This window comes from Hyla sarda, chromosome 8 (assembly GCF_029499605.1).
Source record: "Hyla sarda isolate aHylSar1 chromosome 8, aHylSar1.hap1, whole genome shotgun sequence".
NCBI classification, from domain to species: Eukaryota; Metazoa; Chordata; class Amphibia; order Anura; family Hylidae; genus Hyla; species Hyla sarda.
Window position 1 is genome coordinate 130,132,036 of NC_079196.1, and position 26,238 is coordinate 130,158,273.

The window sequence follows — 26,238 nt, forward strand, 5'->3', positions numbered from 1 at the left end:
AAAACATTTTATTAAAAAAAAATTATAAAAAATATATTAAAAGTTTTTTATATGCAAATGTGGTATCAAAAAAAAGTACAGATCATGGCGCAAAAAATGAGCCCCCATACCGCCGCTTATACGGAAAAATAAAAAAGTTAGAGGTCATCAAAATAAAGGGATTGTAAACATACTAATTTGGTTAAAAAGTTTGTGATTTTTTTTAAGCGCAACAAGAATATAAAAGTATGTAATAATGGGTATCATTTTAATCGCATTGACCCTCAGAATAAAGAACACATGTCATTTTTACCATAAATTGTACGGCGTGAAAACAAAACCTTCCAAAATTAGCAAAATTGCGTTTTTCGTTTTAATTTCCCCACAAAAATAGTGTTTTTTTGTTGCGCCATACATTTTATGATATAATGAGTGATGTCATTACAAAGGACAACTGGTCGCGCAAAAAACAAGCCCTCATACTAGTCTGTGGATGAAAATATAAAAGAGTTATGATTTTTAGAAGGCGAGGAGGAAAAAATGAAAACGTAAAAATTAAATTGTCTGAGTCCTTAAGGCCAAAATGGGCTGAGTCCTTAAGGGGTTAATATATTCAAGTATTAATATAAAGTATGGAGGGTAACCAATATTTGTTTTACTTATTTATTTATTTCTTTATTTATTTTAGACCAACGATATGTTCTTCAGTAAATTCAAAGATTGGTCAAAGAATTACCCATCTGTAACAGTAGTTAGTGATGGAACATCTACAAATGAGGTATGTTGGTAGCAGTGCAAAAGCATAAAACAGTTACATAGTAACATAGTTAGTATGGTTGAAAATAGACATACGTCCATCAAGTTCAACCAGGGAATTGAAGAGTAGGGGGTGTGGTGCGATATTGGGGAAGGGATGGGATTTGAAATTTCTTCATAAGCATTAATATTATTTTGTTCCAGAAATGTATCTAACCCTGTTTTAAAGCTGTAAATTTTTCCTGCTGTGACCAGTTCCTGAGGTAGACTGTTCCATAAGTTCACAGTTCTTATGGTAAAGAAGGCGTGTCGCCCCTTGAGACTAAACCTTTTCTTCTCCAGACGGAGGGAGTGCCCCCTTGTCCTTTGGGGGCACTCCCTCCGGTACTTGAAACGGTACTTGTGCTAATAATTAATATCGATAATATTTTGGCCTGGTCAGTGTGGTCCAGGAGTCTACTTTAAACTCTGTTTCTGTTTTAAGTCTCTTCACGCCACAATGAGTTTTCATTTTGCTATGCCTTGTAAGATCCTTGGGGGGGGAGGTGTTATCAAGGGATTTAGAGTTTTTTTTTTTTGCTTAAAATAGTCACACAAAATGTTGCACGTGTGCGTAAGCAACTTTTTGTACGACTTTTGTGGGTAAGCAAAAAAATACCCATCAGTCCTACCTAAGCAATTTTCAGTTTTCACTTAGCAGTGGTTGGGAATTTATCAAGTGTGAAAGTCACACATAAGCAAAAAAAAAAAAAAAAGCTTCAAAAAGTCGCAAACCCCCTTCAAAAAGTCACAAGTGTAAGCCAGCTCAGACCTGGTTTACAAACTTGCATTTAAAAGCAATTTTAAAAAAGTCGCAACTGCGACTTTTGTGCAACTTGTTGCGCAGCTCCGCTCCCCGACCTCCCGCCCGCATCTATCACTTACCAGCTAGTTGTTGCAGCACTACAACTCCCAGCATGCCCTTACAGTGAGGACATGCTGGGAGTTATAGTTACAACAGCTTGTGGGCGGGTGGTAGATACAGGGGATACCGGCCAACAGGAATATGAAATTACAGCACTGTAATTTCACATTTCCTGGGCAGACCTGTGATTGGTCCATACCTCCTGGCCAATCACAGCTGCCAGAGGGAAATATGAAGTTACAGTGCCCTAACTTCATATCCCCCGCTGGGAAGCCAATGTTGCCCGCTTCCCTGGCTTCCTTGTCACCTGCCCGCACTGCACTACTACAACTCCCAGCATGTCCTTACAGTAGGCACATGCTGGGAGTCGAAGTGATGCGGTGCAGGCGGGTGATTGTCACCCGCCCGCGGTGCCGAACTACAACTCCCAGCATGCCCTTACATGCTGTGAGTTTTAGTCCTGTGGCGGGGCGGGTGACAAACTTGTCACCTGCTCCCGCTGCACGGGAGTTATAGTCGTGTGGTGGGGGTGGGTGATAAGCGCATCTCTCGCCTGCCTGTGCCACAAGACTACAACTCCCAGCATGTGCTTACTGTAAGGGCATGCTGGGAGTTGTAGTCATGCAACGGGCCAGGTGACAAGTTTGTCACCCGCCTGCACATCTCCCACCAGCCCACCGTCGCATTACTACAACTCCCAGCTTGCCCTTACAGTGAGGGCATGCTGGGAGTTATAGTCATGCGGTGCGGACGGTTGATGTGCGGGCGGGTGACAATAAATTTACTAACCTATTTTCCGTGGTTTTTTCTTCTTCTCTTTTTTCAGATCCATGTATCCTGTGGACTACTTCCGATTCGGTGGACTACTACGATGACCAGCATTTTTTTTGTTTAAGGTTAATAAAATAGTTGACTAGGGCTTGTTGGGGAGTATTTTTTAAAAATAAAAATATTTTTATTTAGTGTTTTTTTAAATTTATTTATTTACTTTACAGGCTTAGTAGTCAAAGCTTTCTTTTATAGACGGAATCCATTGCTTCGCTGGGGCTTAGCGTTAGCCCTAAAAACAGCTAGCCCTAACCCCCAATTATTACCCCGGTACCCACCGCCACAGGGGTGTTGGGAAGAGGCGGTACCAACAGACTGGCCCTCCTGGGCCTAGGCGGTAACAGGCTGGTGTTATTTAGGCTGGGAAGGGCAAGTAACAATGGTCCTCGCCCATCTTGGTAACATGAAGCCGATGCTGCTTGGTTGATATCTGGCTGAGAATGAAAACCGGAGGAACCCTATGCGTGTTTTTTTTCAAAAATGTTTTCATTATAAAAAATTAAAAAAAAACTGTGCAGTTCCCCATATCTTCATTCTTAGCCAGATACCAACCAAGCAGCAACAGCCTGATGTTACCAGGGTGGGTGAGGACCATTGTTACTGGCCCTCCCCTGCCTAAATAACGCCTAAGCCCAAGAGCGCCATTTGTGACACTCCGTGCCTGTTGATACTGGCTCTTCCCGACACCTCTGTGGCAGTGGGTACCAGGGTAATAATTGGGGATTAGCGATAGCTGTTTTTGGGGCCAACGCTAAGCCCTAACTTAGTAATGGACTCCGTCTATAAGACAGCTTCCACTACTAAGCCTGTAAAGTAAATAAAAAAACACAACATGTTTATAAAACTTTTATTTAAAAAAATACTCCCCCCCTACAAGCCCTCGGTAACTTTTATTAAAATTAACCAAAAAAAAAAAAAATGCTGGTTATCGTAGTAGTCCAAAAAATATTGGGTTAGTTGCAGCTATAGGACACATTCCCACGTGGCGTATTTTGCTGCTGCATATTTTCTTTCTCATTGAAGTCAATGGGCAGCAAAATCAGCTAGCTAGCTAGCCATTGACTTCAATGGGAAAGAAAATATGCAGCAGCAAAATAAAGCATGTGGGAACGTGCCCACAGTGTGAAAAAAGTGGTACAAACAAGTTAATAAATACACATTTATTGCACTTTTTTTTTCACAGCTGCGACTTGAGGTGGGTTTACAAAATGGTGTTCTGAAGTCATTTATTGGTTTGGTTTTTGCTTATGTGTGATAAGAAAAAAAACTATAAATCACTTTTGATTACCATTTTTTAAGTGAGCCAAATTTATCAACCCCCTGTGATAGTATAAGTATGTCACACATAAGCAAAACCAAAAGCAAAAAAGAACTTGCTGACCAAAACAACAATGATAAATGTACCTCCATAACATTTTTTCATCAACATGATGGTTTATTTTTTGTGGGATAAAATATACTTTTGTCTGAGGTAGGGAGCAGGCTCCACTCATTAGAAGTTCCCTGGATTCTTGGAGCTGGCATGCATTTCTGCTATAATTTATATCTGATGCTTGTCTGAATTATAGTAAATGTGGCAACCCCTCTAAGCCCTATTGCCCCACCGCAAGAGAATAGCATGGTGCAAAGATGGCAAAAATTTGTAAATGTTTTCATAGATACTTCTAATGTAGAGCCAAAACATAGCTGTATGATCAGATGGGTAAAGTAAATGAGTAAATTTGCACTTGTTAAATTCTACCCTGGACATTTGCAGTGCTGCTTCCTTAGTGGATTTTTCAGGGTTTTTCGGAATGTGTCTTTGGTTCTAGAGCTGAGCACCCCGATTGGTTTATAAATACTCTCTTGGGCATTTATTTTTTTGTGAGGCAGTGACAGGAATTGTTGGTTGGGCATTGCTGTTTTCCCTCTCATATGTAGGTTTCAAGGAGGAAGGGAGGAAGAAGACCTATCAACCCATACGCTGCGGATGCTTGTCCCAAGAAATGGATGGAAACAGGAATGTGCAATCGCAGATCCCTCGGCAGGGACCACTTTATTGGTAAAATAAAAAAATTATTACAAAGTACAGATTACGCGTTTCGAGGGAAACACCCGCTTCATCAGACCTATACAACATAGGTACATTGGAGTTTAATTAATGAAAAAAGGCACCCAATACTCAAGTGAGGCGCAAAAAAAAATTTAAACAGGAAGTACAGAAAGAATAAAAAACTTACATAGAAAATACTGAACAAATTCATAAAAAAAACTCATATACATCCATTTGTTATGACACATATACATGTAAGAATGGTAGTTCAAACAGTATTAAAATATAAAATACCAGCGATGCAGCGCTGCATGCACGCGTGGTGTTTTAGTAGTTAGGTGCGCATCAGGAAAGGGGCACAGCGCACATGTGACCAGGGTAACCAATCACGTTCTCCTGAGCTCGGCGTCACTGGCCGAATCCAGGAAGCTGGGTTCACTGATGTAAACAAACTGGGTGCGTGTCAGAGACGCTTTCCCTAGGAGACCGGTCACGTGACCGGACCCGGGGCCCATCACACAGCAGAATGTGCGATCGCAGTACCAGTGATAGATTCTGACAGCCGCGGCTGCTACGCAGGGGTCTCATGGATCTGTATTATAATCATAGGTGTAATAGGTGTGTGGGAGACTGTTGAGAAAAGTATAAATATATAAGAAAAAAACGGTATTTAGTGTTTTCGCCAGACTGCAAGGAAAGGGGAAGTATAAGGCAATAAATAGGAGGATCACACCATGTCTTATTTCAGGTGTTAGAATAATAATTACTGTATACATACATATAGTGCAAGTATCGGTGTACGTGGATTGCATACACGTGGGCACACACATCGGTTAGATCCAGTATTTGTATCTACAATGTATATATACATCACTTATTTTTAAAAATATGCATATGAAATATATTCTACAAAGAAAGGTATGCATAACACTCATTGGTAAAGTGTAGCTACCCTGTTTCCCTGAAAATAAACCCTACCCCGAAAGTAAACCCTAGCAGGATTATCAGGCTGCAATATAAGCCCTACCCCGAAAATAAGACCTAGGCCAGGGGTAATCAACTGGCAGACGTGTCCCTGCCCCTGGCTGATAAGCAACAGAAGGAGATCCCGCCGCCGAGAGCTGCAGCTTCCGTAGAGTACAAGTTGCGAACGCTACTGTATGAAGGTAGGGAAGTGCTGGTCTCTGCTGGGGATGAAATGTGTACCGTAGTTTATTATGGCAGAGGGGGGGGGGCACTGTAGGAGTGTGGAGGACAACGGGGGAAGGGGAGGATGGGGGGCTGCAGGAGTTGGAGGATGGGGGGCTGCGGGAGTGTGGAGGATGGGGGGCTGTAGCAGTGTGGAAAATGGGGGGGGGGTGTGGCATCCTCCACATTGGTACAGCCCCCCCCTCCTCCACATTGCTAAAGCCCCCCTCCTCCACACTGCTACAGCCCCCCATGTTGTTCAAGGTACACATTTTTTGTGACTAAAATTTATATAAGACCCGGTCTTATTTTCGGAGAAACACGGTAATGTTTGCATATAAGAACCCTGGATTATAGAGTAAAATGGTATGAAATAAAAAATATTTTTTTATCATCTAAGAACCCTGGGGTATAAGAAAACTAAGGTGCATACAATATAAATACATAAAATAGCTAAGAAGGATACTTCTGGGGTATAAAAACACTCTGATATATACAATATAAATGCATAAAATGGCTCTGACGGATTAACTATGATATAACTATGATATAACTATGATAAGAACAAGACTAGAAACATGAAAAAAATTTATTATGAAAAGAACTGGATTAAAGAGAGAAATCAATAGGTTTGTTCAGATCAGCTGGTATAAGTGTACGTAGCTTATATAGTGGGGATCAAAAGTTTGGGCACCCCAGGTAAAAAATTGTATTAATGTGCATAAAGAAGCCAAGGAAAGATGGAACAATCTCCAAAAGGCATCAAATTATAGATTAGACATTCTTATAATATGTCAACAAAAGTTAGATTTTATTTCCATCATTTACACTTTCAAAATAACAGAAAACAAAAAAATGGCATCTGCAAAATTTTGGCCACCCTGCAGAATTTATAGCATGCACTTGCATTTATAGCATGCAAGCTGAGACCTGCCAGTGTCATGGATTGTTCTCAATCATCATCTGGGAAGACCAGGTGATGTCAATCTCAAAGGTTTTAAATGCCTAGACTCATCTGACCTTGCCTCAACAATCAGCACCATGGGTTCTTCTAAGCAGTTGTCTAGAAATCTGAAACTGAAAATAGTTGACACTCACAAAGCTGGAGAAGGCTATAAGAAGATAGCAAAACGTTTTCAGATGTCAATATCCTTTGGAATGTAATTAAGAAATGGCAGTCATCAGGAACAGTGGAAGTTAAAGCAAGATCTGGAAGACCAAGAAAAATATCAAACAGAACAGCTTGCAGGATTGTGAGAAAAACTGTTCAAACCCCATGTTTGACTGCACAATCCCTCCAGAAAGATCTGGCAGACACTGGAGTTGTGGTACACTATTCCACTATAAAGAGATACTTGTACAAATATGGTCTTCATGGAAGAGTCATCAGAAGAAAACCTCTTCTACGTCTGCGTTTGAACTTTGCAAATGAACATATAGACAAGCCTGATGCATTTTGGAAACAAGTTCTGTGGACCGATGAGGTTAAAATTCAACTTTTTGGCCGGAATGAGAAAAGGTACGTTTCGAGAAGAAGGGGAACAGAATTTAATGAAAAGAACCTCTTTCCAACTGTTAAGCATGGGGGTGGATCAATCATGCTTTGGGGTTGTATTGCAGCCAGTGGCACGGGGAACATCTCATGAGTAGAAGGAAAAATTGATTCAATAAAATTTCAGCAAATTTTGGATGCTAACTTGATGCCATCTGTGAAAAAGCTGAAGTTAAAGAGAGGATGGCTTGTACAAATGGATAATGATCCTAAACACACCTCGAAATCCATGGGGGATTACATCAAGAGGCATAAACTGAAGGTTTTGCCATGGCCTTCACAATCTCCTGACCTCAACATAATTGAAAATCTATGGATAGACCTTAAAAGAGCAGTTCGTGACAGCCAGCCCAGAAATCTCAAAGAACTGGAAGTCTTTTGTAAGGAAGAATGGGCAAAGATACCTCAAACAAGAATTGAAAGACTCTTGGCTGGCTACAAATAGCGTTTACAAGCTGTGATACTTGCCAAAGGGGGCACTACAAGATATTAACACTGCAGGGTGCCCAAACTTTTGCAGATGCCATTTTTTTGTTTCCTGTATTTTGAAAGTGTAAATGATGGAAATAAAATCTAACTTTTGTTGACCTATTATAAGAATGTCTAATCTGTAATTTGATGCCTTTTGGAGATTTTTGCATCTTTCCTTGGCTTCTTTATGCACATTAATAAAATGTTTTACCTGGGGTGCCCAAACTTTTTGATCCCCACTGTATATCCAGTAGTTTTCACGTTTCCTGAGAGTATTGGGGGTCATTTCTGGGTACATTGTCAATAGTAGTGATGGTGGCACAACTGAAATTCTGATTATGACATTCGGTAAGGTGTCTGGAGACACTATGCAACATGAAACCATTAACAGTATTGCTCCTATGTTTGTTGATGCGTTCACATAGACACCTGATAGTTTTCCCAACATATTGAAGCCCGTATGGGCATTCTAAGAGGCAAATCACATATTGGAAGGAACAGTTAATGAATGACTTTATGCTGAAATGCTCCCTACTTTTGTTGGACACAAATGGAAGACTTGAATTGGGAAGACTGTCCATTGAGGAGTCACAACATCACATGGACAGCTCCTTTATAAATGTTTATCTCACAGAGTTAAAGGGGTACTACTTAAATTTTTTTGGCATGGTGCATCTTCTTTGTAAGTTTATTTTTTTTGCAATGTAAATGTGTTATATGTTTAAGCAGCATGTGTGTGTTTTGCTTACCTGTTTGTTGGACAGGAAGTTCAGTAGTTCAGAGCGTTTTCTCTTACTGTCGTCCACAGCGTCGGCCATGTTCTGAGTCTGCTGTGGACAACATGTCAGGGCTTTTTTTTCCTGTTTGCATAAGAGATATAAGCCACGCCCCCTCATTTCCCCCCGCCCTCCTGGAGGTCTGCATGAGAAGCCTGCGTACACAGCTTCTCACCTCCCCTCCCCTGCTCTGTCTTCTGAAGACGCAGGACTGCACAGCAGAAGGAACACAGATAAGATATGTGTGTTATCTGAATGGGAGGATGACGAGGTACACGGACTGGGGATGGACTTCAGTCAGGGGCTGGGGAATAAATCTCATAATGGGGATTATCTCTATATGTGAAGGGGGTGGGGAGGGGGCACTCCTGAATGACACATGATGGGAGTTCTAGTCCCTGTTATGTGTGTGTATGCTAGTGTTTTCAAACAAGTGTGCCTCCAGCTGTTGCAAAACTACTACTCCCAGCATGCCCTGAACGACTTTAAGCATGCTTGTAGTTGTAGATTTGTAACAGCTGGTGGCACACTGGTTGGTAAACACTGTTCTAGCCTATTCAGCATACACATCACGTTACACCAGTGTTTCCAAACCAGTGTGCCTCCAGCTGTTGTAAAACTACAACTCCCAGCATACCCTAACAGCCTTTGGGCATGCTGGGAGTTGTAGTTTTGCAACAGCTGGAGGCACACTGATTGGGAAACACTGTTCTAGTCAATTCAGTATATTACAAACAAAGTGCATTGTTTCCCAACCAGGGTGTCTTCAGCTGTATCAAAACTACAACTCCCAGCATGCCCGGACAGCGTTTGGATGTCCAGGCATGCTGGTAGTAGTAGTTTTGCAACACCTGGAGGCACCCTGGTTGGGAAACACTGGTGTATGCCCTATAGCAGTGATGGCGAACCTTTTTGAGCCCGAGTGCCCAAACCGTAATGCATGCCAACTTTTTTACCTCAAAGTGCCAGCACAGCAATTAAATCAGAATACTGAGATTCAAGTTTAGAAAAAACAACTCATACAGTTGCCATAACTAATTAACATCTTTTGTGCATGTTTTTTTTTTTGCAGTATATTTCCCTCACATTAGGTTGGCAGTATAGTTCCTCCACATTAGGTTGGCAGTATAGTTCCTCCACATTAAGTTGGCAGTATAATTGCCCCACATTAGGTTGGCAGTATAATTGCCCCACATTAGGTTGGCAGTATAGTTCCCCCACATTAGGTTGGCAGTATAGTTCCCCCACATTAGGTTGGCAGTATAGTTCCCCCACATTAGGTTGGCAGTATAGTTCCCCCACATTAGGTTGGCAGTATAGTTCCCCCACATTAGGTTGGCAGTATAGTTCCCCCACATTAGGGGTGCAGTACAGTTCCCCACATTAGGTTGGCAGTATAGTTCCCCACATTAGATGCAGTATAGTTCCCCCCACATTAGGTGCAGTATAGTTCCCCCACATTAGGTGCAGTATAGTTCCCCCACATTAGGTGCAGTATAGTTCACCACATTAGGTGCAGTATAGTTCCCCCACATTAGGTGCAGTATAGTTCCCCACATTAGGTGCAGTAAAAGTCCCCCCACATTAGGTTGGCAGTATAGTTCCCCCACAAACATACAGCCTTCAGCCATATACAGTGTATGGCTTGAAGCTGTATGTCTGTATACTGCCCCACTTCAGTGATCCGACCACTGCTCCTCCAGTCAGGGGTCACAGTCCCGGGTCAGGGGTCACAGTCCTGGGATTGGAGGAGCGGTGGCCGGAGCACTGAAGATGACGTGCAGGTAGGTAACTTACTACTCCTCCTCGCTGCTTCGCTCTGCTGTTGCTATGGGTGCACGCACGGGACGTCAGTGACGTCCCTGCGTGCGCTACCTCCTGGCGGCCCCTGCGTTTTTAAAGTTAACGCACGGATGTAGAAAGGTAACCGGGGCATCCTTGTGTCCCGAAAAGATCTTTTGGGACACACCGATGTCCCGAATGTGATGGGGGGCCCTCTGCGGGATGGCGAACTATGGCCGCATGCCATAGGTTCGTCATCACTGCCCTATAGAGGTATGGCGAACTACAACCCCCAGTAGACTACAGAGGCAGCATGCTGGTGTTCTACCACAGACTGAAGACTCCTGAATGACACATGCTAGGAGTTGTAGTCCCTTTTGTGTGTATGCCAGTGTATCCCACTAGGGCTGATTTATATTAGTGTGCTGTGTATAAGGGGGCTGACCTGGGAAAATAGAAGGGTGGGTAAAGGGCGGGAAAAAAAAAAAAAAAAAGGAGCCGCCCCAAACCAGCAAGGCATGTGGCATGCTGGGATTTGTAGTTTTCAGCACAGCAAGAAACAGGAAATAGAAGCAAAGATAAGAAAACAAAGTGGGGGATAAAAAGACAACAAAGAACGGAAATATAGTAGCCTAAACAACAAGAATAGAAATGAAACAAAACAAATAGGGTAAGTCAAAAACGGAAAAACATGTTGACCTCCGGAGTACCCCTTTAATTCCACAAGGCCTGAGACCTGCCCAAACGTTTACCGATGATGCTGTTTTTTGTTCGGACTGGGAAAAAGCTCTAACCAAGTGTTCTACTATTATACTTACCTTTTGTATGCAAAAAGAAATAAGATTGTTCACTATGTGTCAGAAAAAATAGTTAGCTGTATCTTTGCTCTTTCTAAGTACCAACATGTATCTGAATATGGTGATTGGAATACAAACTATTCCTATAAGATTGCAAAACTAGAACACGAGAATGTATCATGCAGAAAAAACTGGGGAAATTAAGTAGAGACATTAACAATTACTGTTCAAATAATATCAAGTATTGGTTTAATCAACACAGTGGGGGAGGGGGAAAACCCTTTCAAACACTTAACATTAATAACAACAATAAATATACGAATAACCGTAATAATAATAGAAACAACTACACCAAGGCTAGGGGACCCCCGCACAAAATTAGCGGCCATGATAACTCCAGATACACTAGGGTATTCAGACCACCTACCTCTAGTGTGTCCAGACCTACTCACGACGGCAATAATACCCCACAGCAGGTTACTCCTCGGGCTATACCCCACTGTAAGGATTCCTCCTTGGGGATTAGCTCCGGGATCGTCCTGGACACTGCCACGGGACACGTTTCCACTCAATAAACCCGCAGACAACGGTTATTCATGCAAGCCTGGCACCTTGCCAGCTTTATTTAGACAGGTTGCAGGTAAAACAAAACATAACTCAGGAGCAAACCAAAGTCCTAGACCGTCTGGTCACTGACTACACATATCAGCATGCCCTGACTACTAACTGGTGAGCTAATCTCAGCCAGCATAAAACATGTGCCCCTGCAACCTGTTAATCACAGTTCACACCACTTCTTCACTTCAACAGGGTCCGTGTGTCTCCCCCTATATCGACATGCTGTTACCCAGGGAGAGCCCCAACTATTCTGTTTCTTTTCCTTTTAAACACACTTTCCCTTCCTGATACCTCATTAATCAGGCCACAGGTGGAGCATTCAGCAGAGTTAGCAAGGGAAATACACCCTTTCCTTGCCACACACACAAACCTAGAAGTAAACAGTTACCCTTTCATAATGCTATAAGGCATGACAACTTGAGGATTTCCTTTCCTTCCAGTAACAACAATGTGACTGCCCCTGTCCCACGTCGCTCCACACGTCCACCTGGTGAACTGTTCACCACTGCCGGCCCCGCCACAGGAACTGATTGACTACATCAGACATCACTCACACAATACCTATGGAACGAATGCTACTTCTAGCCTCCCCTCTGGTCGCTTTTCATCTGACACTGATACCATATTAGATGATTCACTACTCGCCGTACATGCCACCCCTCCGACTCCTCTCATAGGCTTGGTGGAAAATCATCACCATTTTTTTTTACTCCATTGGAGGCTCCACTCACTAACACCAATGACCTCAGCTCTTCCCTCCTGGACCCCTCCACCCATAACAACTCCACAGTTTTTTTAGAACTGCCTCCCAGCACCTTTGTACCCCATCTATCCCCGCTAATGGTGATACTTTCGGTAGAAAAAATACATATTGCTCTCCCACTAAAATTAAAAAAACACTGAGAAGAGGATGCAGGGGAGGAAAAAGAAAGGAGAAGAGAAAAAAACAAACAAGGGACCTAAAATGTAGAGTCCGTGAAGATTTTCAACTTGTCCTCACACATTAACTGAAATCGAAAACAAAGTTCTTAGTAGAGGCTTAATCTTTTGCCCGACAAACAAGGCCAGCAGTTTTGACCTCGTCATGGACGTAAATAGGTATATCTGGAAGCTTACCATTAAAGGGTCGCTCTCATTAAAACTAATTTTTGCTATTGCACTCCTTATGGTAAATGAAAAATATTTCTAATATACCTTGTTTATAAAAAATGAAGTTTTCTATGTTTTATTTGTGCTTAAAAAAGCTCAAGAGCACATTTTCCCCCAACTCATACACAGACTTTGGACCAAAGTCCAAACACAGGAAGTGCCACCTGGAGTGCTGAGGGGGGGGGGGGGTCCAGCCTAATCCAATCATAGCTCCTCTCACACATAACTGCCATATGCTGTTGGTTGGACACCCCACCCCCCCCCCCTCAGAACTCCAGGCGGCACTTCCTGTGTTTGGACTTTTGTCCAAAGTCTGTGTATGAGTTGGGGGAAAATGTGCTCTTGAGCTTTTTTAAGCACAAATAAAACATAGAAAACTTCATTTTTTTTAAAACAAAGTATATTAGAAATATTTTTCATTTACCATAAGGAGTGCAATAGCAAAAATTCGCTTTAATGAGAGTGCCCATTTAAAAAAAAATTCCATAAAGGCCACAGAAGGTCCCATTCCACTGAACCAGACCAGTGAACCCACTGACCTTATACCACCCCCATTAGGCACAGGTTTGAAACCTAAATCAAATTTTTATCCTCTTCAGGCCAAAGGTAACTTCATTGACACTTTCTCGCACTTAGTCCAAAATCACTTATAAAAAAAACCTACCCGAACAAAAAAACGTTTTTCCAGCAATCTTTCTACATGCTCTTAAATCCCTAGCCGATAACCACAATATCATAACCCGCCTGCCGACAAATAGGGGCGATTGTCATTTTGGACCTAGCAGATTACATCTCTGAGGCCAACAGACTGCTGTCAGATAATAAATATTATAAACATTTGCCAAACAACCCCATGGAACAGTATGCCAATGAATTAAAGAGTCTGGTTACAGAAGGATACAGACAAGGAGTCTTGAGTAAACCTTAACATGATTATATTCTTGTCAGTGAACCTGCCCTACCATTATTTTATCATCTTCCAAAAATGCACAGAAACACAGAAAAACTCCCTGGTAGACCGATAGTATCTGGGATTAACTGTTTCATCTAACTTGATATCCAATTACAAAAATATGTTCTCAATCTCAAATCACATCTAAGAGATACTACTGATTTTATACAATCTATTTTAGGCATAAAATGGAAAGATGGTTTTAAACTGGTCACTATGGATATGACATCCTTGTATACAGTCATAGACCATGACCTTGGTATTGATGCGGTATCACATTTTTTGAGTAAGGATGACACTATGCCTTAAGCTCAGTGCCAGTTTATACTGGATGGCCTCGGATTAATTTTAACGCATAACTATTTTGAGTTCCGTAATACCATTTATTCACAGCATACGGGGACCGCTATGGGGTCAAAGGTGGCCCCGAGCTTTGCTAACCTATTTGTCGGTCTATTTGAAGAGAGTTTTATCTACCCACATTATTTAAACAATGCATCTATTTTAAACGTTTTATAGAAGACATATTTTTTTTATTTGGGAAGGCACCCCAATACAATTGGATGAATTCCTCAAAGACCTGAATTCAAACACATGGGGGTTACATTTACACAATGTGTTTTTAATAATCATGCAGAGCTTTTAGACGTAATAGTATATCATAATGCGGATGGCTGTTTGGGAAACAAAACATTTTTTTTAAAAGTAGATAGCTATAGCTATCTAGATTTTACCAGCTCTCATTATAAAAAATGGTTGTGCAATATACCCTTCGGGCAATTCAAACGTATTAGAAGAAATTGCACTAGTTTTAATGATTTTAACCTCTTAAGGACCCTTGACGTACGTGTACATCATGACACCCTGGTACTTAACCCCTTAAGGACCAAGGACGTGCCGGTACGTCCTTGGTCCTGCTCTCCTGATATAACGCGGGGTTACACGGTAACCCTGCATCATATCACGGCGGGCCCGGCATCATAGTGAAGCCGGGACCCTTCTCTAATAGTGCGCAGCGCCGCGCGCTATTAACCCTTTAGCCGCGCGCTCAGAGCTGAGCCGCGCGGCTAAAACCGAAAGCGAAAGTTGCCGGTTAACTCAGTGGGTTGTTCGGGATAGCCGCGGTGAAATCGCGGCATCCCGAACCGCTTACAGGACAGCGGGAGGGCCCCTACCAGTGCCTGAGATCCAGGCATGAGCAGTCATGCGGCAGAATCGTCGATCACTGGTTTCCTATGAGAAACCAGTGATCAATGATGATCAGTGTGTGCAGTGTTATAGGTCCCGAACAGCTGACAGGACAGCGGGAGGGCCCCTTCCTACCTCCTCGCTGTCGGATCGCCGAATGACTGCTCAGTGCCTGAGATCCAGGCCTGAGCAGTCATGCGGCAGAATCGTTGATCACTGGTTTCTTATGAGAAACCAGTGATCAGCATAGAAGATCAGTGTGTGCAGTGTTATAGGTCCCTATGGGACCTATAACACTGCAAAAAAAAAGTGAAAAAAAAAAGTGAATAAAGATCATTTAACTCCTCCCCTATTAAAAGTTTGAATCACCCCCCTTTTCCCATAAAAAAAAAAAAACACAGTGTAAATAAAAATAAACATATGTGGTATCACCGCGTGCGGAAATGTCCGAATTATGAAAATATATAATTAATTAAACCGCTCGGTCAATGGCGTGCGCGCAAAAAAATTGAAAAGTCCAAAATAGTGCATTTTTGGTCACTTTTTATATCATTTAAAAATTAATAAAAAGCGATTAAGTCCTATCAATGCAAAAAATGGTACCGTTAAAAACTTCAGATCACAGCGCAAAAAATTAGCCCTCATACCGCCCCATACACGGAAAAATAAAAAAGATATAGGGGTCAGAAGATGACAATTTTATACGTATTAATTTTCCTGCATGTAGTTATGATTTTTTCCAGAAGTCCGACAAAATCAAACCTATATAAGTAGGGTATCATTTTAATCGTATGGACCTACAGAATAAAGATAAGGTGTCATTTTTACCGAAAAATTTACTACGTAGAAACGGAAGCCCCCAAAATTTACAAAACAGCGTTTTTTTTCAATGTTGTCGCACAATGACTTATTTTTTTCCGTTTCACCGTTGATTTTTGGGCAAAATGACTGACTTCATTACAAAGTAGAATTGGTGGCGCAAAAAATAAGCCATCATATGGATTTTTAGGTGCAAAATTGAAAGAGTTATGATTTTTTAAAGGCAAGGAGCAAAAAACGAAAATGCAAAAACTGAAAAACCCCCGGGCCTTAAGGGGTTAAGGACCAATGACGTACGCGCGCCGGGCGGGGATCGGACCGGGATGCCTGCTGAAATCATTCAACAGGCATCCCGTGCAAACGCCCAGTGGGGGTCATCTGATCCCCCTATGTCGGCGATCGCAGCAAATCGCAAGTGAATTCACACTTGCGATTTGCGCAATTCCGGGTCATTATGGGTCTATGGTGATCCGGAATATAAGGGGGATCGCGGTTGTCTAAGACACCTACGATCCCCCTGAAGGGATAGGAGTGAGGTGGCAGGGGTGCCACCCCTCCTATCCCTGCTATTGGTCGCCAGAAGCAACAACCAATAGCAGATCGGGGGCGGAGGGGTTTACTTTCGTTTTCCCTGTTCTTCCCACCCACAATAGGCGGGGCAGGACGGGGAAATGACGGGGACCGGCGCCGACGTCCACTTACCCATCTGGGCGGGCGACGGAGGCAGCGGCCGACGGAGATCGGCGGGCGGGGATGTAATGCGGCTGGAGCTAGCTGGGGAGTTACCTAGCAACATCTGGAGGGTACAATTTGAGACCACAATACAGTGATCTCTAAACTGTAGCCCTCCTGATCTTGCAAAACTACAACTCCTAGCATGCCCAAAGAGCTGTTTGCTGTCTGGGCATGCTGGGATTTGTAGTTTTGTAACAGCTGGAGGACCACAGTTTGGAGATCACTTTGCCATGTTCTCTAAAACTGTTGCCCTCCAGATGTTGCAAAACTGCAAATCCCAGCATGCCCAAACAGCTGTCTGGGCATGCTGGGAGTTGTAGTTGTGTACCTCCAGCTATTGCATAACTACATCTCCCAGCATGCCCTTCGGCGATCAGTACATGCTGGGAATTGTAGTTTTGCAACAGCTGGAGGCGCACTGGTTGGGAAATACTGAGTTAGGTAACAGAACCTAACTGAAGGTTTTCCAACCAGTGTGCCTCCCGCTGTTGCAAAAGTACAACTCCCAGCATGCTTAGAGTTGTAGTTTTGAAACAGCTGGAGGTTTGCCCCCCCCCCCCCCCCATGTGGTTTGGGCTGCGGCAAATTTTTCGCCACAGCGCAAACTCCTAGCGGGAAACTGAGCGTAACATGCCAGTGCGAATGAAGCCTAAAAACACTGCACTAACACATAATAAAGAGTAAAACACTACATATACACCCCTTGCACTGTCTCCCCCCCCCCCCCAATAAAAATTTAAAACGTATTGTATGGCAGTGTTTCCAAAACGGAGACTCCAGCTGTTGCAAAACAACAACTCCCAGAATTTCCGGACAGCCACTGACTGTCCAGGCATGCTTTGATTTTAGCAACAGCTGGAGGCACCCTGTTTGGGAATCACTGGTGTAGAATACCCCTATGTCCACCCCTATGCAATCCCTAATTTAGTCCTCAAATGCGCATGGCGCTCTCTCACTTCGGAGCCCTGTCGTATTTAAAGGAAACAGTTTAGGGCCACATATGGGGTATTTCCGTACTCGGGAGATATTGCACTACAAATTTTGTGGGGCTTTTTCTCCTCTTACCCCTTATTAAAAGGAAAAGTTGGGGGCTACGCCAGCTTGTTAGTGTAAAAAAAATAAAAATTTTACACTAACATGCTGGTGTTGCCCCATACTTTTTATTTTCACAAGCGTTAAAAGGAAAAGACCCCCAAAATTTGTAACGCAATTTCTCCTGAGTACGGAAATGCTCCATATGTGGGTGTAAAATGCTCTGCGGACGCACAACAAGGCTCAGGAGTGAGAGCGCACTATGTACATTTGAGGCCTAAATTGGTGATTTGCACAGGGGTGGCTGATTTTACAGCGGTTCTGACATAAACGCAAAAAATTAAATACTCACATGTGACCCCATTTTGGAAAATACACCCCTCACGGAACGTAACAAGGGGTATAGTGAGCCTTTACACCCCACAGGCGTTGAATGGAAATTCTTCAAATTTGAATGGAAAAATGAAAAAAAAAAAAGCCCCTTTAAATTTGTAACCCCATTTCTTCTGAGTAAGAACATACCCCATATGTGGATGTAAAGTGCTCTGCAGGCGAACTACAATGCTCAGAAGAAACTATACCCCTCACGTAATGTAAAAAGGGGGTACAGTGAGCATTTATGCCCCACAGGTGTCTGACAGATTTTTGGAACAGTGGTCCGTGAAAATAAAAAATGTAATTTTTCATTTGCACAGCCCACTGTTCCAAAGATCTGTCAAACGCCAGTGGGGTGTAAATATTCACTGCACCCCTTATTAAATTCTGTGAGGGGTGTAGTTTCCAAAACAGGGTCACATGTGGGGGGGGGGGGTCCACTGTTCTGGCACCACGGGGGGCTTTGTAAACGCACATGGCCCCTGACTTCCATTCAAAAAAATTTTTTCCCCAAAAGCTCAATGGCGCTCCTTCTCTTCTGAGCATTGTAGTGCGCCAGCAGAGCACTTGACATCCACACATGGGGTATTTCCATACTCAGAAGAGATGGAGTTACAAATTTTGGGGGGCATTTGGCCCTATTACCCCTTGTAAAAAAAAATTATAATTTGAGGGAAAACTAGCATTTTAGTGAAAAAAAATATATAAAATCATTTACACATCCAACTTTAACGAAAAGTTGTCAAACACCTGTGGGGTGTTAAGGCTCACTGGACCCCTTGTTACGTGCCTTGAGGGGTGTAGTTTCCAAAATAGTATGCCATGTGTTTTTTTTTTTTGCTTTCCTGGCACCATAGGGGCTTCCTAAATATGGCATGCCCCCCAAAAACCATTTCAGAAAAACTCCCTCTCCAAAATCCCACTGTCGCTCCTTCCCTTCTGAGCCCTCTACTGCGCCCGCCGAACACTTGACATACACATATGAGGTATTTTCTTACTCGGGAGAAATTGGGTTACACATTTTAGGAAGATTTCTAAAAATTCAATAACTGGGTCTACAAGAACATGCCAGTGTAAAAAATGAAGATTTTGAACTTTCTCCTTCAATTTGCTGCTATTCCTGTGAAACACCTAAAGGGTTAGCAAACCTTTTGAATGTCATTTTGAATACTTTGAGGGGTGCAGTTTTTTATAATGGGGTCATTTGTGGGGTATTTCTAATATGAAGGCCCTTCAAATCCACATCAAAACAGAACTGGTCCCTGAAAAATTTCGATTTTGAAAATGTTTAGAAAAAATTTGAAAATTGCTGCTATACTTTGAAGCCCTCTGATGTCTTCCAAAAGTAAAAACATGTCAACTTTATGAAGGAAACATAAAGTAGACATATTATGTATATGAATCAATATATAACTTATTTGGAATATTCATTTTCCTTATAAGCAGAGAGCTTCAAAGTAAAAAAAAAGACAACATTTTGGAATTTTTCACCAAGAAATGATGCAAGTATCGTCAAAATTTTACCACTAACATAAAGTAGAATATGTCACGAAAAAACAGTCTCTGAATCAGAATGAAAGGTAAAAGCATCCAAGAGTTATTAATGTTTAAAGTGACAGTGGTCAGATGTGCAAAAAATGGCCGGGTCCTACACTGAAAATTGGCTGGGTCCTTAAGGGGTTAAAGAACAGAGCCAAATACTTAAATCCAGATTTAAAGCAAAAATATACCCTAAAAATATTGTTAACTCCGCATACAAGAAAGCCTGCATTATTACCCAAACTGATAGTCTAACCAAAACTGCTAAACCAGACACTAACAGTGACTGGTCCCTCAATTTTGTGACCACATACACAAGAGAAAACAAACAGATAAGGGATATCCTAACAAAACACTGGGCTATCCTATGCAATCTTCCCTACCTTGGTGATATTCTCCCCAAAAAAACGTCCCTCACATTTAGAAGGGGCAATACTATACGTAATATAGTGGCACCCAGCAGGCTTAAGACTAAGAACAAAACCCCAGCTCATTTTTTAACCACAGTGGGTTGCTATGCATGTGGAATCTCAAGATGTGAATGTTGTACCCATATACCTAACAAACGTAAAGAATTTGTGTCCAACAAAACTAGGGAGCATTTCGGCATAAAGTCCATTATTAACTGTTCCTCCCAATATGTGATTTACCTCTTAGAATGCCCATGCGGGCTTCAATATGTTGAGAGAACTATCAGGTATCTACGTGAACGCATCAACAAACATAGGAGCAATACTGTTAATGGTTTCATGTTGCATAGTGTCTCCAGACACCTCACCGAATGTCATAATCAGAATTTCAGTTGTGTCACCATCACCCCTATTGAGAGTGTACCCAGAAATGACCCGCAAAGGTTCAATACGCTCAGGAAACGTGAAAACTACTGGATATATAAGCTTCGTACACTTATACCAACTGGTCTGGACGAACTATGAAAATTTTTTATATGTATATGGAAAGAACTGGATTAGAGACAGCATTCGTCTCTAATCCAGTTCTTTCCATATACATATAAAAAAATTTCATGTTTTTAGCCTTATTCTTATCATAGTTATCTATCCATCAGAGCCATCTTATTCATTTATATTGTATACATCAGAGTATTTTTATACCCCAGAAGTATCCTTCTGAGCTATTTTATGTATTTATATTGTATGCACCTTAGTTTTCTTATACCCCAGGGTCCTTAGATGATAAAAAATATTTTTTATTTTATACCATTTTACTCTATACCCCAGGGTTCTTATATGCTAAATATTGCCTTATATCATAAAACCCCAGGGGTAATATTAGCTAAATTTGACTCTATACTATTTTCCTGCATTGTTTTTATGTCAGTTATTTATTATTCACTTCTATCTCATTATCTGCACTTTACCAATGAGTGTTATGCATACCTTTCTTTGTAGAATATATTTCATATGCATCTTTTTAATAATAAGTGATGTATATATACATTGTAGATACTTATACTGGATATAACCGATGTGTGTGCCCACGTGTATGAAATCCGTGTACACCGATACTTGCACTATATGTATGTATACAGTAATTATTATTCTAACACCTGAAATATGACATGGTGTGATCCTATTTGTTGCCTTATTCTTCCCCTTCCCTTGCAGTCTAGCGAAAACACTAAATACAGTTTTTTTTCTTATATACTTTTATCAACAGTCTTCCACACACCTATTATACCTATTATGCTAATACAGATCCACGAGACCCCTGTGTAGCAGCTACGGCTGTCAGAATCTGTCACTGGAAATGCGATTGCACATTCTGCTGTGTGATTGGCCCCGGGTCCGGTCTCTGACTTGCACCCCGTTTGTTTACATCAATGAGCCCGGCTTCCTGGTTTCGGCCAGTGACGCCGAGCTTAGGACAACATGATTTGGTTACCCTGGTCACGTGCGCCTTTTTTTCATTACCTATGTTGTATAGATATGATGAAGCGGGTGTTTCACTCAACGTGTAATCTGATCATTTCTTTTATTTTACCAATAAAGTGGTCCCTGCCAAGGGATCTGTAATTGCACATTCCTGTTTCCATCCATTTCTTGGGACAAGCATCCGCAGCACCTGGGTTAAGAGGTCTTCTTCCTCCCTTCCTCCTTGCAACTACTCCAGGACTGGAACCTTCCTGCCTCCTCTGGCTTCAGCAGCGGATCTCATCATATGGTACCCTATTCACTAGGGTGATAGGCGCAATTTTCTTTGTCTTGAGGTGAGCGGCCACCCACTAGATGCGTCGGTAGCCCAGACATCTAGCACTGTTCCTACTTGCTTGGGGTAATACACGAGGCGCCAACCGTGCTGTCTTTTATTTCTCTACTTTACTATATGTAGGTTTCAGGAAGTTCATATCTCATCCAGTGAAAGCTGGGTGAGGTATGAGGATCTCCAGCAGACCATAGCTGCTAGGAACTTTGGTAAAGTCTGTTTTTGGGCCTGGATTTTTATAGAATGAAAGGCATGTTGGCAGAGAGGACAGTAAGGGTTTTCAGTTGGGTCCAAAGCTGCAGACAGCTGGTTACTGGGTTTTAAAACAAGGTGTAACTTTGCAGGCTGCAAATAACCTGTACATCTGATGGGAGTTGGAGTCCTAAAGTATGCAGCCTCATAAAGTGATATTTTTATGTGTGTCAGTGATTTGATAGGGGATAAGTTTCAGATCACGCGGTGGGGGGGGGGGGTCTGACTGCTGGGGCCCCCCACAATCTCTCTGTATGGGGCTCCAGCTCACTGGCCAGATAGCGCGTGTTGACCACCGCACGAAGCGGCGGCCGACACGCCCCCTCAATACAACTCTACGGCAGATCCGGAGATTGCCGAAGGCAGCGCTCCGGCTCTGCCATAGAGTTGTACTGAGGGGGCGTTTCAGCCGCCAGTTTGGGGGGTGGTCAACACGCCCCCTTCCCGCGGGCTGTCGGGGCCTCGTACAGGAGAACGCGGGGGCCCCCAGCTGTCGGACCCCCCGCAATCTGAAACTTATCCAGTGGTGGAAAACTTATACCCTATCCTAAGGATAGGGGATATCTCCTTTGACCTCTTCAGGATGCAGGGCGTATTCATACGCCCTGCATCCTGAGTCCTTAAGGAAGTAGGGCGTATGGATACGCCCGTGGGAATTCCGCTCCCCACCGCTAGCCGGTCGGGTACCGGATCAGGATAACTACTGATATCTATCAGCAGGCATCCTGTGCATATGCCCAGGGTTGTCCTGAGACCCCCCCATATCGCAGGTCAATTCAGACTGGCAATTTTTGGCGGATCCGGGTCATACCTGTGTCCGGTGACCCGGAAATAAGGGGGATCGGGGGTGTCCAAGACACCCTGGGTCCCCCTGAAGGGATAGGAGTTAGATGGCAGGGGTGCCACCCCTCCTATCCCTGATCGGGGGAGGGGGGGTTAAAGTTTGGTTCTCCCGTTCTGCCCACCGAAGGTAATCCGGGCAGAACAGGGGAACTGTAGCGTGAGCGGTGGCGGTGGAGGTCCCTTACCTAACCGGTGGCGGCGGGCGGCGATGATGTGCGGCTCCCTGGTGAAGACTACGGAAGCCGGTGGTCTCTAAACTGTAGCCCTCTAGATGTTGCAAAACTACAACTCCCAACATGGCCAAACAATAAACAGCTGTCTCGGCATGCTGGGAGTTGTAGTTGCATACCTCCATCTGTTGCATAACTACATCTCCCAGCATGCCCTTCGGTGAGCAGTACATGCTGGGAGTTGTAGTTTTGCAACAGCTGGAGGCACCCAGGTTGGAAAATACTGAGTTAGGTAACAGTTTTCCAACCAGTGTGCCTCCAGCTGTTGCAAAAGTAGTTTTGCAAGAGATGTAGGTTTACCCCCCCCCCCCCCATATGTAAATATACAGAGTACATTCACACGGGCAGGTTTACAGTAAGTTTCCTGCTTCAAATTTGAGCTGCGGCAAATTTTCTGCCGCAACTTAAACTCCTAGCGGGAAACTCACTGTAAACCCGTCAGTGAGAATGTACCCTAAAAACACTACACTACACTAACACATAATAAAGGGTAAAACACTACATATACACCCCCTTACACTGTCGTCGTCCCCCCAATAAAAATGGAAAACATATTGTACGGCAATGTTTCCAAAACGGAGCTTCAAGCTGTTGCAAAACAACAACTCCCAGCATTTCTGGACATCCACCGACTGTCCAGGCATGCTGGGAGTTTAGCAACAGGCACCCTGGAGGCTGGAGGCACCCTGTTAGGGATATTCTACGCCAGTGATTCCCAATGTACACCCCTATGCAATCCCTATTTAAGTCTTCAAATGCGCATGGTGCTCTCTCACTTCGGAGCCCTGCCGTATTTCAAGGAAACAGTTTAGGGCCACATATGGGGTATTTCCATACTCGGGAGAAAATGAGTTACAAATTTTGGGGGGCTTTTTCTTCTTTTACCCCTTATGAAAAGGAAAAGTTGGGGTCTACATCAGCCAGTTAGTGTAAAAAATAAAAAAAATTTACACTAACATGCTGGTGTTGCCCCATACTTTTTATTTTCACAAGATGTAAAAGGAAAAAAAGACCCCCAAAATCTGTAACGCAATTTCTCCTGAGTACGGAAATACCCCATATGTGGACGTAAAATGCTCTGCGGACGCACAACAAGGCTCAGGAGTGAGAGCGCACTATGTACATTTCAGGCCTACATTGATTTGCACAGGGGTGGCCGATACAGCGGTTCTGACGTAAATGCAAAAATACCCACATGTGACCCCATTTTGGAAACTACATCCCTCACGGAACGTAACAAGGGTATAGTGAGCCTGAACACCCCACAGGTGTTTGAGGAATTTTCGTTTAAAGTTAGATGGGAAAATGAAGAACATTTATTTTTTTGTTTTTACTAACATACTGATGTTACCCTAAATCTTTCATTTTCACAAGGGAAAATAGGAAAAAAGCCCCCCAAAATTTGTAACCCCATTTCTTCTGATTAAGAACATACCCCATAAGTGGATATAAAGTGCTCTGCTGGCGCACTATAATGCTCAGAAAAGAAGGAGTGCCATTGGGATTTTGAAGAGAAAATTTGTCCGGAATTGAAGGCCACATGTGCCACGTGTGGAGTCTGAGTCGGACGAAATTTTCGGTACCTGAAGTCGGAGTCGTCAAACAATGCACCGACTCCTACTAAATTTAGATTGGAATAAAAAAAAAAAGCAAGTTTAAATGTCCCAATTCACAAAAAGTTATAATTAATGACTTCTCTACTGTAAGAATAAAGACCAATGCATGCAGTGCCTCACGTAACCGCAAAACGAACACGTTAAGTGACCGTGAAGAAGCATGCTTTTCATGTGCTTCACTATATGGCACGCAACGCACAATTAGGAGTGGCAATACTTATACTTTTCATAGTGTTGTGTTCTTCTGTTACAGGGAACCCATGGGTAACCTAGCCTCTCACTGATAAGGGATTAAGTAAATATGTTTTTTGCAGGACTAGAGACACTTCTATAAGTGTCTCTAGTGTAATGGAGGGTCAATAGTTCAAGACTGAAGCTGTAAACCATTGGAAAAACTGCTGCCATTCAGCTAAGGCTATAAAAACTTGTAAACTCCGATTGTTAGCTTAAACTTTAAACATGACTATGGGATTCTACTAGGGAAATCATGTTTTATAATAAATGCCCCTTCCTGGATCCTCCCACTGCCCTATCTTCAGCAGCAGATCAGCACACAAAAAGGAGAAGGCAGCAGCTTCTGCCCAACTACTTCTCTCTGCTAGAAGAGCTTAGAAGAACTTAGTGGAACAGCTTCTTGGATTCAATTGTTAGTGTTTATAAATACATTCGCATATTAAGACAGAAGAGTCGGGGAGTCGGAAGAACAAGAAACTGTGGAGTCGGAACATTTATCTACCGACTCCACAGCCCTGCACGTGTGTTTACAAAGCCTCCATAGTGCCAGAACAATGGACCCCCCCCGACATGTGACCCCATTTTGGAAACTTCACTCCTCACGGAATGTAATAAGGGGTGCAGTGAGCATTTATGCTCCACAGGTGTCTGACAGATTTTTAGAACAGTGGTCCGTGAAAATGAAAAATTTAATTTTTCATTTGCACAGCCCACTGTTCAAAAGATCTGTCAAACGCCAGTGGGGTGTAAATGCTCACTGCAACCCTTATTAAATTCTGTGGGGGGGTGTAGTATCCAAAATGGGGTCACGTGGGGGGGGGGGGTTCCACTGTTCTAGCACCACGGGGGCCTTTGTAAATGCACAAGGCCCCTGACTTCTATTCCAACCATATTCTCTCTCCATAAGCTCAATGGCGCTCCTTCTCTTCTGAGCATTGTAGTGCGCCCACAGAGCACTTGACGTCCACACATGGGGTATTTCCATTCTCAGAAGAAATGAGGTTACAAATTTTGGGGACATTTTCTCCTTTTACTCCTTGTAAAACTGTAAAATTTGGGGGGGAAAAACAGCATTTTAATAAAGAAAAATTCATTTACACGTCCAAATTTAACAAAAAGTCGTCAAACACCTGTGGGGTGTTAAGGCTCACTGGACCCCTTGTTACGTTCCCTGAGGGGTGTAGTTTCCAAAATAATATGCCATGTGGGGGTTTTCTTGCTGTTCTGGCACCATAGGGGCTTCCTAAATGTGACATGCCCCCCCAAAAACCATTTTAGAAAAACTCCATCTCCAAAATCCCATTGTCGTTCCTTCCCTTCTGAGCCTTCTACTGCGGTCGCCAAACACTTGACATACACATATGAGAT

General features: G+C 42.9%; 1 protein-coding gene across 7 annotated transcripts in view; it reads left to right on the forward strand.

Moving 5' to 3' along the window:
• The window catches only part of LOC130284828 (glucose-1-phosphate thymidylyltransferase-like), a 548,309-nt gene that overhangs the window by 135,344 nt on the left and 386,727 nt on the right, over window positions 1-26,238 (forward strand). For 6 of the 7 annotated variants that reach the window (XM_056535667.1, XM_056535670.1, XM_056535671.1 and 3 more), the window contains one exon: window positions 668-757. The exons of the other annotated variant lie outside the window; for it this stretch is intronic. In XM_056535667.1, the coding sequence (XP_056391642.1) occupies window positions 668-757 (90 nt within the window). The remainder of the gene's footprint in view (window positions 1-667; window positions 758-26,238) is intronic. 7 annotated transcript variants of the gene reach the window in all.